The sequence below is a fragment of the Hylobates moloch genome, unplaced genomic scaffold (genome assembly GCF_009828535.3).
Source record: "Hylobates moloch isolate HMO894 unplaced genomic scaffold, HMol_V3 SCAFFOLD_1, whole genome shotgun sequence".
Lineage (NCBI taxonomy): Eukaryota > Metazoa > Chordata > Mammalia > Primates > Hylobatidae > Hylobates > Hylobates moloch.
This window is the reverse complement of record NW_026652276.1, coordinates 53,748,126-53,767,642: the sequence shown is the minus strand read 5'-3', so window position 1 is coordinate 53,767,642 and position 19,517 is coordinate 53,748,126. Positions and strand designations below refer to the sequence as shown.

Genomic DNA, 19,517 nt, shown 5'->3' with positions numbered 1-19,517 from the left:
GGAAGACTGCAATGGGAGGGTATGCTGCAAAGTACTCTGAAATTACTTCAAGGCCTTTCCCCCATTGTCTTGGCTGTTAGTGCTTGGCTGCTTTTCACTTGTGAAAATTTCTGCAGCCTGCTTGAATTCCTCCCCTGAAAATGGGCTCCTCTTTTCTACCACATGGCCAGTGATATGGTTTGGTTCTGTGTCCCCACCTAAATCTCATCTTGAATTGTACTCCCATAATACCCATATGTTGTGGACAGAACCCAGCGGGAGATCGTTTGAATCATGGGGCCAGTTTCCCCCATACCATTCTCGTGGTAGTGAATAAGTCTCATGAGATCTGATGGTTTTATCAGGGGTTTCCACTTTTGCATCTTTCTCATTTTCTCTTGCTGCTGCCATGTAAGAAGTGCTTTTCACCTCCTGCCATGATTCTGAGGCCTCCACAGCCATGGGGAACTGTAAGTCCAATTAAACCTCTTTTTCTTCCTAGTCTCAGGTATGTCTTTATCAGCAGCATGAAAACAGACTAATACAGTAAATTGGTACCAGTGTGCAGATATTAGGGGAGGTTGTGGTGAATTTGCGCTGGGGACTGGGATGTTAAGCATGTCACTGTTTAAGCCCCAGTCATGGCAACAGTGGGCTGATCATGCCTATCTTTATTCCCTAGGCTGATATATGCTGGCAGTGGTATTGATGGTTACCAGTGGACCAATTCTTGGGCTTCTAGTTGGCTTGCTTGGATGCTAGTCGTGGCCACAGTGGACTGAGCAGGTGGACAAGTTCTTGGTCCCCTAAGCAGGCACTGTGGTATGGATTATGGTAGTATCAGTGACAGGAAAATTATCTGCATCCTAGGTACTGTATGTTGATGTTGGCAGTGGCTATGATGGGCTGGGTGAGCCAGTCTTCAGGCCCTTGGGTGCCAGTTAAGGTAGTAGCAGCCAGGAGTTTAGAGTTTAGGGCCAACCTCATGCCTCTGGGAGGTGCACTCAAGTGCCCAATGTGGTGGATTGGGTTGGGTAATCCACATGACACTGGGCTAAGTCCTGGGGTCTGTGCTGGGCAGGCTTGTGCTCAGATCCCTCAGTGGTGACAGTAGTCACTAGCTGTAGTGGGCAGGGGCAGGGCAATTCTCAGGCCCCTGGCAGAATGCATGAGTGAGGGGCAGTAGTAGCCACGCTGAGGCCCCAGCATTGCAGAGGTTGGCGTTGGCCTTGGTAGCCACATCTTGGGCTGGGGAGTGGGGAATGCACATCGTTCTCATGGCCCAGTCCTGTTTTACTTGCCTTCATCCCTGGCAGTGGTAGTCCTTGCCTAGGTTGTACCTCAGCCCCAGCTACAGGAGCCCCCACTCAGCTTGTGACTAAGTTTCAGTGGCAGCTTGCATCCCAGTCACATCCCATTCTCAGTCTCAGTGGCACTTGTGTTCTACCCAGCAGCTACAGCCAATGCCTTGCTTGTTTCTCAGCCCCACCCTTGGGAGCTTATTCCCAGGTCATGTTCTAGTCCCAGCAGCAACAGCCCAAGTTTCCCTAATGCCTCAGCCTCAGCACTTCTGGGCCTCAGGACAGTGTGCAATCTGCTCAAGGCTGGGATTCAAACTGTAGCTTGCTGTAGCTACTTAGGTCTCAGAAATTATGTGGGACCTAGTGCAAGTTCCCTCCTGGGAGCAGTTATATCACATGGTCTACCAACAGGTACATATTTTAGTTTCAGGAGTTGGGAGGGTTGAGGGGCTGTCCCTTAGCCAGGATTGCGTGATTCTATGATGGGGATGAGGGCTGCTGGAAGTCTTTCATTCACCCTTTTCCCATGTATGGAAAGTCACTCCTGGCTCCCAGCTGATCTCAACCAAACAGGCTGCCTGTCTTCTTCCTTCCTTGCTTTTGGTGTTTCCTGCCACTTTTCTGTTGAATTCCAGTCTTTGCTCTTGGATTATATATTCAAAATGTGATTAAAGTGCCAAGATGTATTTATGAAATGACATTAGTTTCTTCAAAAATGAAACAGAAAATCTAGCAGTTTTATTTGGCAAAAAGGCTAATCTACAATTATAGTTGTACATTTTAATACTTTTCTCAGCAATTGACAGAACGAGTAGAAAAAAGTCAATAAAGGTACCAGAAAAAAAAACAAAACCCAGTATCATCCACCACTTTAATAGACATGAATAGAATGCTCTCCCAAGCAACAGAGTATACTTTCCTTTTGAATGCACATGGAATGTTTACAGAGGTACACTATATGCTGGGCCATATTGGGAGACTCAGTAAGTTTCAAAACTGAAAATATCACAGCAAATATTGTCTAACTACAAATATATGGAACTAAATATTTGGCCCACATATTTAGAGTTAAATATTTTGTACAAATATTTTGAATTAAAACACCCTTTATATAACTATAGCTAAAAGAAAAGTTACAGGGGAATTAAATTATTCTTTAACTGAAGAGCAGTAAAATACAATGTATCAAAATTTGTAAAGGATAAAGCTGCTGAGAGGCAAATTCATAGCTTTCAGTCTTTACATAAGAAAAGATAGAAAAGTTAAAATTAATTATTTTAGTCCTGACATTATAAAGTTAAATGAAAACAAGGAAAACAAATCAAAATTAAAGTAGAAGGTTAAGAAATACTACAGTAGAATCAATGACATTGAAATTGGACCAACTATAATAATGAAAATTAAGAAGGCCAAATATTGGCCTTAATTAATTAAGAATGAAATTAGCAATCTCTAAAAAGCTTCATCAAGGACAAAAGTGACAGAAAACACAAATTGCCAATACTAGAAATAGTGGATGAAGCTGCAGATCCTATATTCTTTAAAAGGATACAAAGATAAATATTATAAAACTATTATACCAGTAAATTTGGTAAATAATATAAATTGATAAATATCTTGAAACTCAATTTACCAAATTCATAGAGAAGAAGTAGAAAATCTGAATTTATAAAATTACATATAAATGTTTAATATAAATTAATTTATAAATGTAAACTTATATTTATATTTTTAAAAAAGATTTGGAACTAAATATTTGGCCCACACATTTGGAATTAAATATGTGGGCCAAATATTTGGCAAAACTTTTTGACAAGTGAAATACCAAGCTCAGATAGTTTCACTATTAAAATTTGTAAAACATTTCTTTTTAAAATACCAATTATACATAAACCTTTTCAGAATTAAGAGAATAAAGTAACGCTTCCAAATCATTTTATGAAGCCAGTGTTACCCTGGTTGAAAACATAACAAAGACCTTACAAAAAATGAAAATTATATTCCAGTGTTTCTTATGACATAGACTTAACACTCTTTTACATAATAATTCCAAATCAAGTCCAGCACTATGGAAAATAGATAATACATTATTACCAGGTGAGGTTTATCCCAGGAATTCAAGTTTGGTTTAACATAAGAAAAATCAATCAACATAATACAACATCTTAACAGAATAATAACACCGTAATTTCAGCAAATACAGAAAAGCCACTAGACAAAATTCAACCCATTGCTGATAAAATTTATAACATACTAGGAAAAGAAGAGACATTTTTTTTCTGATAAAAACTTTAAAATTCCTGCATATAACATCATAATTAATGGTGAATTGTTGAATGCTTTCCTTCTAAGACTGGGAACAATGCAAGGATGTCCATTCTTACTACCTATTTAACATAGTATTAGGTGCCTTAACTAGTGAATAGATGGAGAGGAAGGGCACAAGGATTGGAAAGAAATAGGAAAAAATTGTCTTTTTTCACACATATAATATCAACTTTTTTACATAAAAATTGCTGAGAATCTACAACCATTAGATTTATGAAACAAATTTAGGAAAAACAAAGCTTACAAGTCAATGTGCAAAATTAAATTGTGTCTGTCTACTAGCAAAAAGAAAGAAAGAAAAATGTATTTACCGTAGCATCAGGAAACGTGAAATAATGAGAATTTTAAAAATATGCAAGCCCTCTATACTGAAATCTTCAAAGTATTGATGTAAGTAAAAAAGACCTAAAATAATGGGAGAAAGATACCGTATTTATGGATTGGAAGGCTCAGTTTAATTGTGGTCAATTCTACCAAATTGATCGATCCATGGATTCAATACAATTCTGATTAAAATCACAATGGGATTGTTAGTAAAAATTGAAAAGTTATTTCTAATAAGGTAATGTAAATTACCTAGAACAAAAACAAATTAATTTTTAGAGAGAAGACCAAAATCTGGGGAAGTATACCTGATGTCAGAACTTACCTTAAACTCTTACCAAGTCAGGGTGGTATTAATGGAATAATAAATAATAAATGAACTGTATTGTAGAGTTTAGAAATATCCATACATACATGGTTAATTTTTTTCCACAAATGTGACAAAAAAATTCAATGGAAAAAAGAAAGTCTTTTGACAAATGGTGTTGAAATAACTAGCTAAATATATGGAAAAAATTTTTGAAATTTATCTCCTACTTATGCTACATAAAACTATTTGAGATGGATCATAGACATAAAAGTAGAATCTTTTGTAATCTTATATGTAACTTTCATTAAAAAACATAGAATGTCATTATGAACTTTGGATGGATAGTGATTTCCTAGAAATGACCCCAAAAGCACTAGACATGAACAAAAAAAGGATACAATGGACTTTATCAAAAATAAAACATTTTCTGTTAATCTATAAACACTATCAGCAAACTGAAAAAGCAAGTGGCTATATTCCCAAAACGTGTATCTGAAAAAGGATCTGTATCCAGACTATGTAAAAAACTCCTAAAAATCCCTAATAAAAAGACAAAACACCTAATAAAAGTGGGCAGTAGACTTCTACAGGAAGTTAGTTTATTAAAGAGAACATAAAAAAGGCAATGAACTCATAAAACTGGACTAATATTATTCAACAGGGAAATATAAATTTAAAACACATTACTATAGCATCACTCATCTAGTATACTGTCTCAAATGAAAAAGACTGTCAATATCTGTTGTTTCTGAGAATGTGGCATATTGAGAACTCTCTTACTGCTGGTGGAAATGCAAAATTATATTATTACTTTGGAAAACAGTTGCACAGTTTCTTATAATGTTAAACCTCCCCTGATTTAACAATTACATTCTAGGTATTTACCAAGAGACAAGAAAACATACGTCTACAAAAAGATCTTAGAAGAATGTTGTGGTAGTTTCATGTCTAGTAACTAAGAACTGACAAAACCATGAATGTCCATCAATAGTACAATGGGTAAATCACTTGTGGTATATTTGTAACATGAAATGCTAACCAGCAACAAAACCGATGTGTTATTGATATGTACAACATGTATGAAACTCAGAAACTTTAAGTCAGCAGAAGAATACAGACACAAAAGAATACATATTATATAGTCTATTTTTATAAATATCAAAGACAGGCAAAACTGATTTATAATGATAAAAACTGAAGAATGTTCGCCCATAATAGATGAGATTTGACTGAAAGTAGGCATGAGAGACATTCTGGCGGGCTACAAATATTCTTTATTTTTAATAAGTTGGAGATTATATACCTTACATGATTTATAAATTTATTATGATCTGTGCATTTCATTGTATATAAATTTCACCCTCCACCCCCAAAAGTGTGATGGTCAGAGAGTCAGAAATCTGGATTTAAATTCACTTTCTCCACTCGCTAGCTTTAGGCAAGTTATACAACTTTACAAAATTGCAGTTTCATCATATGTATTGTGGGGTAATAATAATCCTTACTTCAGAGCCATGATGAGAATCAAGTAAGATAATATATGCAGAATATTTACTAGACAGCTAAGTGCCTAATAAAGATGTTATTATGAAATGAGAACATGGTTTTTTAAAGTTATTAATATAAATAAATGAGGCCAAATGTCATTAATGAAGAATCAACAATGTTACCATTTAAATGATTTTTATAATGTACAAATTGAGTATTTGAAGATAACATAATGTCTCGTTAAAAGGACACATAGACACTTCGGGAGGCCAAGGCGGGTGGATCAGCTGTGGTCAGGAGTTCAAGACCAGCCTGGCCAACATGGTGAAACCCAGTCTCTACTAAAAATAAAAAAAAAAAAAAAAGCTGGGTGTGGTGCCACGTGCCTGTAGTCCCAGCTACTCAGGTGGCTGAGACAGGAGAATCTCTTGAACCGGTGGGGTGGAGGTTGCAGTGAGCTGAGATTGTGCCACTGCACTCCAGCCTGTGTAGCTGAGTGAGACTCCATCTCAAAAAAAAAAAAAAAAAAAAAAAAAAAACGGAAGGATACATCGAAATCATAATTTAGAAGGGAAGCAACCTATAATTAAAAATCTAACCATCTGACAAAGGTCTAATATCTAGAATTTACAAGGAACTTAAACTTATTTATAAGAAAAAAACAACCCCATCACAAAGTGGGCAAAGGATATGAAGAGACACTCCTCAAAAGAAGACATTTATGTGGCCAAGAAGCATATGAAAAAAAACTCAACATCACTGATCATCGGAGAAATGCAAATCAAAACCACAATGAGATCTCAAACCAGTCAGAATGGTGATTATTAAAAAGTCAGGAAACAATAGATGCTGGCAAGGCTGTGGAGAAATATAAACGCTTTTACACTGTTGGTGGGAATGTAAATTAGTTCAATTATTGTGGAAGATGTCTGGGAATTTCTCAAGGATCTAGAACTAGAACTACCATTTGACCCAGCAATCTCATTACTGGATATACATTCAAAGGAATACAAATCATTCTACTATAAAGACAAATGCACACGTATGTTTATTGCAGCACTATTTCCAATAGCAAAGACTTGGAACCAACCCAAATGCCCATCAATGATAGACTGGATAAAGAAAAGTGGTACATATATCCCTTATCCCATGGAATACTCTGCAGCCATAAAAAGGAATGAGATAATGTCCTTTGCAGGGACATGGATGAAGCTGGAAACTATCATCCTTAGCAAAGTAACACAGGAACAGAAAAGCAAACACCACATGTTATCACCCAGAAGTGGGAGTTGAACAATGAGAACACATGGACACAGAGAGGGGAACAACACACACCAGGACCTGTTAGGGGGTGGGAGGTGAAGGGAGGGAACTTAGATGGGTCAATAGGTGCAGCAAACCACCATGGCACACGTATACCTGTGTAACTAACCTGCACGTTCTGCACATGTATCCCATTTTGTTTCAGAAGAAAGTTTTAAAAAGAAGAAAGAAGTCTTTTTATTGTAGAATAAACAAAAACCTGTTACCTAAAATTTTGAAATTAGAAACGAATTATTCATTAGACAAACAAATTAGAAATTAGAAAACAAATTATTCATAATCCCACAATCTATCAAAACCACTTCTTTAATATTACAAATAATCTTAATATCTAACACAACCAATTAGTTTAAGCCATTGAACATGCGTACATTGGTATCTGTCATTTTCATTTACTTAGTAGTTCTTATTATAGCTCATTGTCCTTTACTTTCTTGTCTTTTTTCTTTTCTTTTGTAAAACAGTCTTCCTTTAAAATATTATGTACATATTTTGCATTTTTTAGTTAACTAGGTTAAATACTATATTTTTTTCTCTAAAGCCCTCCTTAAATAATGAACTATAAAAATTCTATTAAATGATATAAGCTGATTAACAAAGCATGTTTTCATTTTATGTTGATCACAGTAGATAATAAATTATTAGAATTTGTAGTAGAGTTAAAGCATAGCATTTTCAATATATATTACTACTAGTCTTCTTGTTATCTGGAGGTCTTACTAAATATGACATAATTGTGACAACATTAAATCTTATTAATGCCTTTACCAAAATTCTTTATAATGTTGATTAAGTAAATAAATCTGTAGTCTTTACTATGTGCAAGACATTATGAATTCAGTGGAGATATAAATGGAAAAGAAATGAGCTTGTGGTCATAAGATATATTTGTGGCAGTTTCTAATCAATAGATCTGAGATTTTAAGTTGTTTACAAACCCAAATTCAGATGACATATATATTTTGATCCCTGGCACTGTGTTTTACCAAAATACAAACTGTTTACCATCGCTTAAAATTGGGAGCTGTCATATAAAATTTCAGACTTCTGACCTCATCTTGCATACATAAGATCTGACAGTTTCAGATTGGAATTGCTCACTTCCACCAGGCAACAATTAACTGGGACCGAGTAGCAGGTGTTCCATTTAGAGGGCATACCTCAAGCTTTCCAGAGACACCACCTGGCCAGCCTCATTCAAGTTACCTGCTTAGGGTTTAACAAACCCTTCTCACAAGGAGAAGGAAATAAGTAGCAAAGCAAGGAGAGAAACTACATTTGGCACTCTGCTTTCATTTCATAGGCACTAAATATTTGAGAAAGGGAGAAAAACAAGTAGGAAAAAACAATACAATAAAAGAGATGAGAATTTGACAGAAGGAACTCTTGCTTCCAACTTTCTCACTTCAACAGCTATTCAGTAATGCCCACCCCCAAGTCTGCTTGTTTTCTCAGTGTTGTGCCTGGGTGGGCATTGAGTTATGATGTTAGCCTACTACCTTGCTCATTTACTACATCTCTACTGCCAACTGTTGCCCTTTTGAAGTACCTCTTGTGAATGTCTTGGAGTAAGTGCTTATGTGAATGTTGTTTTCTCGATTCAAAAACAGTTTGACATATTATTAAAATGCAAATCTTTGTTTGATTTTTACACAGGCTGAAGAGATCACTTTAACAATTGGCCAAGCATTTGACCTGGCATACAGGAAATTTCTAGAATCAGGAGGAAAAGATGTGGAAACAAGAAAACAGATCGCAGGGTTACAAAAAAGAGTGAGTAAACAAAGCTTGTTGTTTTACATTTGTGTGATGTAAGTACAGGGAAACTTGCATATCATCAAACAAATTTAGAAGGCCTGCCGTTACATTTCACCCACACTGACTGATTGGAACTGCTTTCACCGTGTTCCCATAATTTTTCATTCCTGATCCCCTGCACAGTTTTTTTTTTAACTATTTTATATTGAATTCCCACAAGAACTTAGTGTTCTCATGTGATTTTGCTTCACTTCCTGATGCTTCTCATGGGGATCAGAGCAGCAGAAGCAGCAGATGCTGGGTAAGTGGTTTTCCATGCAGATCAGATTCCTTGGTAATTAAATTATGCCTTTCTCCACTCTTCAAAATCATCATAAGCAAGTTTCACTGTCTTGTGGTTATATTCCAAGATTATGGGTATAGATTGCACAGTCCAACAAGGAAACACAATGTTAAGATATTAGGAACATAAAATTTGCACACACATAAAAATATATTATAAATTTAAGTCTTTCAATGATCTAGAATCCTCCAGCATTTCCCAAGCTTTATCAACAATTTTCTCCTCATGAGCAACAAAGTGCATTAAAGTTTTATGTAATATAAATTCCTACTCATAACTGTAGCCAGTATTTTCCAAGAAAAAAAAACAGAAAGTTATTCAATAATGATTTTCTTTTTAGATCCAAGACTTAGAAACAGAAAATATGGAACTTAAAAATAAAGTACAAGATTTGGAAAACCAACTGAGAATAACTCAAGTATCAACACCTCCAGTGAGTATATTGAATATGTCTATGTTTTCCTTAGAAACAAGATTTTGTGGTGATAAAACATCTGTGTATCACTAGTTCTGCAATATTTCATATAATACTTTGGGATCAGTAATTTCAAAGTAAACATGGATAGAGATGAAGGCTGCTAAGCAGTTTAATTTAAAACTTAAAATTACCTAGTTAGTTCAAATCAGAGTTGTTTTCTATGTTGCTGTTTTCCTCTGGGTTTTCTAACGTAATTCAACCCTCAAGTTAGTCTTAAGTTTTATTACATAATATAATTTTTCTCTTTGTGGCATATTCTTCTTTCATTTCTATTAATTACTATTTGCTGGGTTAGATTTAACGACCTATGCCAGTCTCCCCTTGAAGTGCTCAACTTCATTGTAGGAATTCAACTGTGAGCAAGACTGAACCTGGTTTCTTATATTACATGGTAAGGGTTCCCGCTGGGAGTGAGGCAATTGTATTTCAAACATTAAAATGAGTGGTATTCTCTGTAGACAAAACTCAAATCTTTGTAGTTAAAATATTTATGTCTGACTTGTCATAGTTTTGAAATCCTTTTCCCAATACCATGTATGATATCATTATTACGTGATTTTGGCAAAGGGAATTTATTGGAGGGAGGTGGAATTTAAAACAATATTTTTTCTAGGCAAAATATATTCAGGAAAAGATATTTTTCAGTTTGAATAATCTGTACTACTGATATTCTTTATTAAAGTGTATTTATTATTCTTCATTTAAAAATATTTAATATCTAGGCCAAGCACAGTGGCTTATATCTGTAATCCCAACATTTTGGGAGGCCAAGGCAGGAAGATCATTTGAGCCCAGGGGTTCAAGACCAGTCTGGCAACATGGTGAAACCTTGTCTCTACAAAAAATACAAAAAATTATCCAGGCATATTGGCACACACCTGTAGTCTCAGCCACTGGGGAGGCTGAGGTAAGAGGATGGCATGAGCCCAGAGGTCATGGCTGCAGTGATCCATGATAGCACCACTCCACTCCAGCCTGGGTGACAGAGAAAGACCCTGTTTCAAAAAAATTAATATCTAACTTATAACATAAACATGAACTGAAAAAAGAAATTTGTTGCAAAATTTTTTTACGGAAGCTTATTGTGCTTCAATACGTAGGATAAACTCACTGAAAATGTTCATTTCTTAATATCTAATACTAGAATCATTCACAAGCTCATCACTATGAAAAAAGATGTTTCTATAGAAGTTTCATTTAGGGTTTCAAACTTGGCACACTCTGGAAATGGGTCAAAAAATGATTTTTCCTGTAAACTCACATTTTTCCACCTCCCATTTGAAAGAGTGAGTATTTCCATTGCTTGCAGATGGTTTGTGCCAGTAGGGCTCCTATGGCCTTGATGAGAGAGGTTGGGACTGAGGTACCAATGTATCTATGCTGGAGCATCCTCTTCAGGTTCTGGTTTTATTCTGATATTCCTTCTTATTTTTTCTTGTCACTGTTTGCTGCTCACCAGGATTATGACTTTTTTCTTGCCTCTCTTGCTGCTAGGGACAGAACATCAGTTCAAACTCATTATTCAACCTTCCATCCCAAGATGGAACACACATCCTCTTGTTGAAATTCATATTATAAGCCATGTTGTGAAATATACTAGGAGAATAAGAATAAATGTACTTCATTTATATGAAGAGGAAGTAACTTTTTCAAGGAGTTTTGGTAACATAGTTGTTTCTGGAATTCATCACATATGAAGAGTAGCTTTGCTTTCATTTTTGTGTTGACAAAGGAGTAAAATAAGCTCCATCACCTTTTTGGATGCAAACCCAAACCTGGTCATTGTGTAACCTCTTTATCTGAGGAAGAACATTTGAGAGGAGCAAAGAGGTTTCAAACATATTAATAAAACTGCATCCCACCTTTTTTATCTTCCCAAAGCAGACGCTGCTCTGAGAAGAAGGTGGGTCAGGATTATTAATATGCATTGGTGATCTCATAGGGTTACTGAGTCAGCTTCAGAAATGACAAAGGACAGGAGGAATGACAAGATGACCCTTGCTTCAGTGTCTTTGACCATTTGGCTGAAATAGCTATTTCAAGTGAAAAGCATGCAAGTTGGTATATAAATGAAACATAGCCTATTCATAAGTATAATTCATTTATTTAGCAATTCTCATTAGTAGAGCCAGTTATATATAAAGAGTAAAAATATTGAAATAGCTATGTTTTAAAATGAATTAGCACTCCTGAGGTTACATCATTTAATAATTATTTTAGGCACTGTGTTCATCTCAGCCTGGATTTATCTAAATAAAATGCTTCAAAAACTACAACTAAGAAGTTGAATTTAAAAAGAAATCACTTTGTTAAATCACAGTCTTACACTTAGTTCATATATGTAGAAAATTTATTGTATCCTTGATCATTATGGAAATGACAAATTATAACTTTGCAATCTACTTATAGTCTTTTGTCATGTAATGTCGTTGTCTACACTTTTTCTTTAACTTTAAAAATTATCTGTCACATGGCTTTTTAGCTCTTAAAATCTTATATGATTTTTTAAATTGTTGATATGCTGGAAGATGTACATCTTCATTAAGATAGAATCTGGAGGATATTATACTAAGTGAAATAAGCCATGCATAGAAAGACAAATATCACATGATGTCACTCATATGTGGAATCTAAAAAAGTCAAACTAATAGAAGCAGAGAGTAGAATAGTGGTTGCTGGGGGCTGGGGCAGAGTTGTGGAGAAAGGGTCTAGAAGATGATCAAAGGATGCAACATTTTAATTAGGAGAAATAAGTTCAAGAGATCTCTTGTACAACATGGTGATTATAGTTAATAACAAGGTATTATACACTTGAAAATTGCCAAGAGTAGTTTTAATTGTTCTCACAACAAATATGTGAAAATAGAATTTGATTTTTAAAAGAAAGTGAACTCGAGCATTTTAAAATTGCTAAAATTTAAATGTAAAATTAAATGCTAAAATTTAAAATGTAGATTAATGAGCTATCTAACCAATTCAAATGGTTTAAAAAAAATTGTTACAACATTTGCTAATGTGTTTCCTATTAAAAAACATTTTTGCCTTTCATTTCAAATTTTAGTAATGTAGCTATGAAATAAACTCATAGAACACTAAGTACAGCTTATTTATTTCACATCTATTCAAATGAGCTCCCAAATTCCTGATATTAAAATAAAATAAAATTAGTTCCCTGCAATTATTTTAGAAGATTTATTAATGATTCAGATTATTGAATTTGAAAAACAGACAATGCAAATTGCAAATAATAAAATGTAAATTTAAAATATCTTATTTAATAGCTTACCATGTGTCTGCAATAAAGCAAATTTCTGTTAAGTTAGAAATGTTTTACATCTGTTCTTTCTTATGAAATTTGAACATCAGTTTTACAGGACACACAGCAGGAACACAAAGTACCTCACAGAGTGCCCCCATGGCTAGCAAAGTAAATGTTTAATGAGTTTATAACCCTGGAAGTAAGACTCTGTGGGTTTTATGTGTTTGTTTTGAGCTCAGAGGACTGAGGATTAAAGTGCTCCAAAATGAATAAGTTCTCATCAGTTTGTTCAAAGGATTAGAGGCAGTGATCTATACATTCATTAAGAAGCATTGAAGTAAATTATGAATCCCATCATGCATATTGAATTACAACATAGGTGGGTATGGTGTGTGCAATTAATTTAGCATCTGATGAGTTCTTAGTGGTGGGAGGAGCCGCTAACACAGAAAACTCTTCACAACTGACCAGCCCAAGACAGGTCTTGATCTCATTGGAAGCCAAATTTTTCAAGTCACAGAAAGGTGACACTTTTGTCAAAAAACTCTAATTCAGGTGTAGTTCTTTATAAATGATTTAATGCTATAATTTGGTTCATAAAAATATAAGCACAATAATGTTCTGAAATATCTGGATATGCTGGTCTAACACAATATAGTTCACACTAAGCAATTGCTAGTCAAATAAAAGACATCTTTAATCTTAGCTTTAGTATAGTCTCTTTGGGGAAAGGGAAAGAAAAAAGTAGGAATGGAATTTTGCGAGTTGTGGAATTAAAAGTAAAGTGAAAATAAAAATAATGTAAATCACTATTATAGATATTATTTTCTTATCAGTTTGTGATGAAGTAGAAGATGAAGCCAGATATGGCAAGCAACAGAAACATTCTTGATAAAATTTGATTAGACTGGACATGGTGGCTCACGCCTGTAGTCACAGCACTTTGGGAGGCAGAGGTGGGCTGATAGCTTGAGTCCAGGAGTTGGAGACCAGCCTAGGCAACATGGCAAAACCCCGTTTCTACCAAAAAATATAAAAATCAGCTGGGCATGGTGGTGCATGCCTGTAGTCTCAGCTACTTGGGAGGTTGAGGTGGAAAGATTGCTTGAGCTGGGGAGGTAGAGGCTATGGTAAGCCTGGGAGGTCAAGGTTGCAATGAGCCATGATCATGCCACTATATTCCAGCCTGGGTCACAGAGTAAGACCCTGTCTCAAAAACAAACAAACAAACAACAGCAACAAAACTTGACTAGATAACTAAAAAATGACAAGCCATCTTCTCTAACAGGAGGTCCAAAGTTAAAGTTGAATTTCTGTAATACAAGACAATGATTCAAATGTACCAAATCTTCTAATAATATATTACAGTCTTATGGATGTTGATATCCTTATTCTATGTTAAATCATAAATTTAAAATGTGAAGCCCAATGCAGTAGAATGATCTACATGGACACCTTTGTACTTTAAAGAGTCTCTGTTTAGGTGAGAACATAGATGCATCTTTCTACTTTCCTCAGAGACACCCTAAGGGAAGGTTGTTATTTCTTAGAAAGTTTGTCAATCACTTATATGTTATATACATGAACATGAATTGGTCATACTGATGGATTTTGAATTGCAAACTAAATAATTTTAGGTTGAAGCCTTGAATAAAAATATTCAAGACTTCTAAAAAGTTCCCTCAAGGTTTTATGGTGTACATTTTAGTTTTGGTTTTAGTCTTCCTAGTCCCACTGCTTCATCACTGGGATTTTGAAATTGTTCTTAGTAGTAGACCATATGTTACAATGCATATCACTTTGATTTTCATTTTGTCTCACTCGTCAGTTGTATACATTTGATATAGTTGTGATCTGCAATGGAATATTATAAAATGTGTACTGAAGATCTAATATTTCCATACATCTGGGCTCTTTGGTTTTTACAGTTTATGTATTTCAGGTGTTAAAGGGCTTACATCCCATGGGGGAAAGAAAGAGAGGTTGGTAATAAACACATAAATATTTCAATAAATACATGTAAAAATGTAGATCTTATATATGCTATGAATAAAACAAAATAGAGCAGAATAGAAGAGAATGATTGAGAATTTTGTTTAGAGAAAGTGACCAGGGAAGCAAGCCCCTTCTAAGGAGGTAGCACTTGATGCAATCTGAATGATAAAACGTTAGCAAATGCAACAGGCTGAAAACAATAACAAGAACTTTGCAGCTGCAGTGTGGTGACTGAAAGCCAAAACAATTGGAGAGGACATTGAAGAGAAACTCAGAGTCTAGATTTGATAGGCCTTCAGAGGCAATGGCAAAGGATTGGCTTTTTTTTTTTTTAATGCAATGATATGTCACTTGAAGGTTTTAGACGGGATTTGTGGATCATCTGGCTGCTATATGCAGCATGGACTCTAAAGAGGCCAAAGTGATGTCCCAGAAAGAGACATTTCAGTAGTCTAGGAGAAGGGTAAATTGGACTATAATTCTACCTGTGGAGGGTATGAGCAGAGCTTGATTTTTGACACATTTTGAAAGTAGAGCTTGCAAAATTTGCTAATGGATTGGTTGGGGGCAGTACATGCGCACACACACACAAAAGGAGCAGGAATGTCCCTTCAGGTTTTTTCCTTAACATATGGGAAGTGATGCCATTTTCTGAAATAGACATGACTTAGGAGGAGTGAGGGGTTAAAGAATCAATATTTCACTTTTGCCTACGTTATTTCTGCCAATTAAACAGCCAATTGCAGATGCTTATTCTATGGCTGAATATACAAATCTGGAATTCATAGAGAAGGTCTGATCTCATGATATGTGCTTGAGTGAAAAAAAAGCTTGTCCTTTTTTATTGTCATTGTTTATTGTTTAGTTAATATGCCCAATATAAATTTGGTCACTGTGAATTTATGTAATTGAGTTCTAGCCGAAGAAAATAATATGAGACTACTTTTTTGTTCAGTATTAAAATTAAGACATCCCTAACAATAAAAAGTGTATCTTTAATATTTGCTTCCAACCCTTTTCACTTAAAACCAATTCACCAATTCTTCATATGCATGATAAATGGAGACCACTCCTATTTCTCACTGTCTCATATAAAAATTGATATGAATATATAACACTTCATGTATATAAAATATTTTCTTACTTGTTTTTAAACAGAATACTTACATATCTTCTAAATACCACACGATTGGGTCAATCACTGGTTCCTTTTCTATCAAATGAAATAACCTTCAATAGTACCTATATTATATACCTCTGTATCACACTGAAATTGTGGAAATCTTTTCAGTGGTTTTAGAAATTGGATCCTTATTTTATATAGTCACTTAGATACACTGAGAAATTTCCGTTACTTGACTGTGCTGTTTGCTTTTTGCTGTGTTTCAGTGGTTTGGCAATAGATTAGAGGTTGGGTTTTCCACCATTTGGTACTAATTATCTGGGAACAATCTGATTTCCATTTATTACATTCATATGGCAATGCTGCCTGTACTTATATTAGAAAAAGAGTTTATTCTGCCCTCATGGCCTCATAGCCTCATGAATGCCTGCAGAAGATTGTTTCATTGTAAGATGTGGGCATAAAAAGTTAAATCAAAATGTTCCTCTTGATTCTTGTATCTGGGTACTTTCATTTTACTCTTCTGACTATGGAAGGTTTTAACCAAACCAGACTATTGCCAGGAAGTTAAGTGAGTAAAATTGTAGTCCTAGGGAATACTGGATTCTATTGCTGAGTAAAACAAATGTCTTCCTTTCAATTAAACCCAGTGTTAGATAAAATTATTTCTTTACATAATCAACTGTGTGGCCACTGATTAGACTTGATAGGACAATTATAACCTAAAATGTATATTTCATTGTGGATAAACAATGTATCTATTTATTTTCCTCTAGTGTTTTCTCTGCTACTATTGAAGTGAGAATGGGCAAGAGCAGATTGTGAAAGGTCTTAATTACACAACAAGCTGAATGTGAATCTTTAAACAAAGGCATAAATTTTAAACATGAATTGGTTCAAGAATATTTGATGCCCATAAAAAATGATTACCATTCCGCAACTTCACTTTCATAGTTGTTAGTTACACAAGATAATTCTAAAAGCGTAAACCCTGTCTAACGGGAAGTAAAATATGTTCCCATTCCAATTCTGATCATAAGTACCTGGTCAAGTCATTTAGCCTCTCCTTCTTTCAGTTTTCTACTTTGTGGTACAATTATATCCATTTAACTTGAAAGATTCTTGTGAAAACTGTAAGATAGTAGGTCTTACAACTAAGAGATCAATATAAACCAACTGTAGACCTAGAAATCTGAAAAAAACAGATCTTGTGCTGTAAGTTCTAAATTAGAGAAGTCATTATTTTGAACTTTGTTTAAAAAGTGATATTGAAGATACATTATAACAATGAACTTTAAAAGTATGAATCAGCATGGTAATCTAGAAAGATCTGCTAGAATATTTTATGCTACCATTTTCTTTCTCCATCTTTAATGTTATTTATAATTTTCCAGGTTTTTTAACTAGAAAAAAAATATGTAAATGTAAGGGAATTTATTTCTTAATTATTTCTTAATTTAATTATAAATAGAATTTTGAACCCTGCCATTTTAGTAATTGTGATAAATTATATTTTAATCTTGACATTTTTGTTTTATGTTTAAAAAGTCTTTTGATATTTGTATTGCCAGTGCAATTAACAGCAAAACATAAAATTTCAGTATAATCCTAATATTTCTGTAGCTATTATGACAGAATTGCTTAATCTTAAAAGCAGTGTTTCTGTTATTATTGTTTAAATGTATTTAATATTTATGGATAGAATTCAAACACTTTTATGATATTTCTTTTTGTTGTCACATTTATATAAAACTCAAGGTTGAAATATTCACCATTGCCTAAATGCACCAAGACACTACTTACTGAAACAAAGAGCTACAAAGGGGAGGGAGAGCATTAGGACAAATACCTAATGCATGCAGGGCTTAAAACCTAGATGACAGGTTGATAGGTGCAGCAAACCACCATGGCACATATATACCTAGGTAACAGACCTTCATGTTCTGCTCATGTATCGCAGAACTTAAAGTAAAATAAAAAAGAAGAAGAAGAAGAAGAAAAAGAGCTACAAAAGTGTAGCAACAACAAATATCAAACATGGACACTCATTATTAATATATCTGAATAACCTAACAACTTCTGTATAATTACCATATAATGTTTGAGCACAGAATTCCCCTAAGTATAATAATTCAGATTCTGTGCATGTTCCTAAAGACCAAGACACCTGGAACTATGAACATAAAGGAGTTGCTTGAACAGTGGTACCATGTACTTCTGTAGGACAATCCAAAAAATTTGGTTCCTAACCATCTGTCAGAACACTGACAGAAAGACCAAAATAAAATTCCTCAAACTGATTTTCTTCTCAACAATGTATTTAATTACTTTAACACATAAACATCCTCAACCAGAATAGCAGCCAAAAAAAGATGGTTCCAGAACCTTGAAACCTAGGTGCAAAATTGTCACTGTTTGCCATTTAGGTGCTACATCTGCACGTTCATATCCTTATTGAATAGGCCTAACCATTTAGTACAGAATCGAACACCAAATTTACCCATATATTTAAATGTGTTGGACTTACATTTCATTTTTATAGGGAATTAGATATAACATCTGATTCCTTGACTTGAATTGCTTCTAGGTTAGGAATCAAAAACTCAAACTTTAATATAGCCCAGATTATGACATTCAAGTGTGAAATGGGCATATGGTAGAAGTGATAAATTTGAAAGCACAGGCTACCTTCAAAGACACAGCAGATATTCAATACCAGTCAACTATTTTCATGCAAGTGTGTAGGCCCACTTTCTAGATTTTCTAACTTCTGGAGAAAAGTTCTGGATTTTAATATGTAATCTATTTTTATATATTAATTTATTTTTAATTTAAAAATTTTTATTGATACATATTAGTTGTACATGTTTGTGGGTAGAGATGATATTTTGATACCTGCACACAGTGTGTAATGATCGAGTGAGGGTAATTGCAATATCCATCACCTCAAACATTTATCTCTTCTTTGTGTTGGGAACAGCTAATTCTATACTTTAAAAGACCCATGTGATCTAAACAAAAACTGCCAAATTACTGATGACCCAAATAAGACCTGTGAGGAATAGTTCTGGAGTATTAAACTCTAGATACCAAAACAGTTGACATTATTAAATATCCCTGATTTACCATTTTGAAATTGAAAAAACCTCTTAATTGTAGTATATAAATACTTGATTATTTTTATATTATATACATTCTCCATTTCTGTAAGTTTCCCTCCCCAGAGGAAGTAGTACTATGAGAATACTGCAAACACCGTGATAAAAATAACAAAGCACTTTCAAGTAAGGTTAGTTTGACCTTCAGTTGGTTTTCAGGTACTTAGTAAAGAATTTTGGCCAATATATATCCTAAAAAATATAGAGTATTACCATGTATATTTTAAACTAGATAATATCAAGGACAACTTCCACTTAATATCTTATCTTTACTCAGTACAGACAGCCTTATCAATTAAAAGTTTAAGTAAAAAGATGCTCTAGTATAAATTAGACAATAAATATCATTT

General features: G+C 34.3%; 1 protein-coding gene across 5 annotated transcripts in view; it reads left to right on the top strand.

The window, feature by feature from the left end:
- Positions 1–19,517, top strand: part of GULP1 (GULP PTB domain containing engulfment adaptor 1) — a 317,880-nt gene that overhangs the window by 282,005 nt on the left and 16,358 nt on the right. For all 5 annotated transcript variants that reach the window (XM_032755190.2, XM_032755188.2, XM_058440353.1 and 2 more), the window contains 2 exons: positions 8,710–8,826; positions 9,495–9,587. In XM_032755190.2, coding sequence (XP_032611081.1) covers positions 8,710–8,826; positions 9,495–9,587 — 210 coding nt within the window. The remainder of the gene's footprint in view (positions 1–8,709; positions 8,827–9,494; positions 9,588–19,517) is intronic.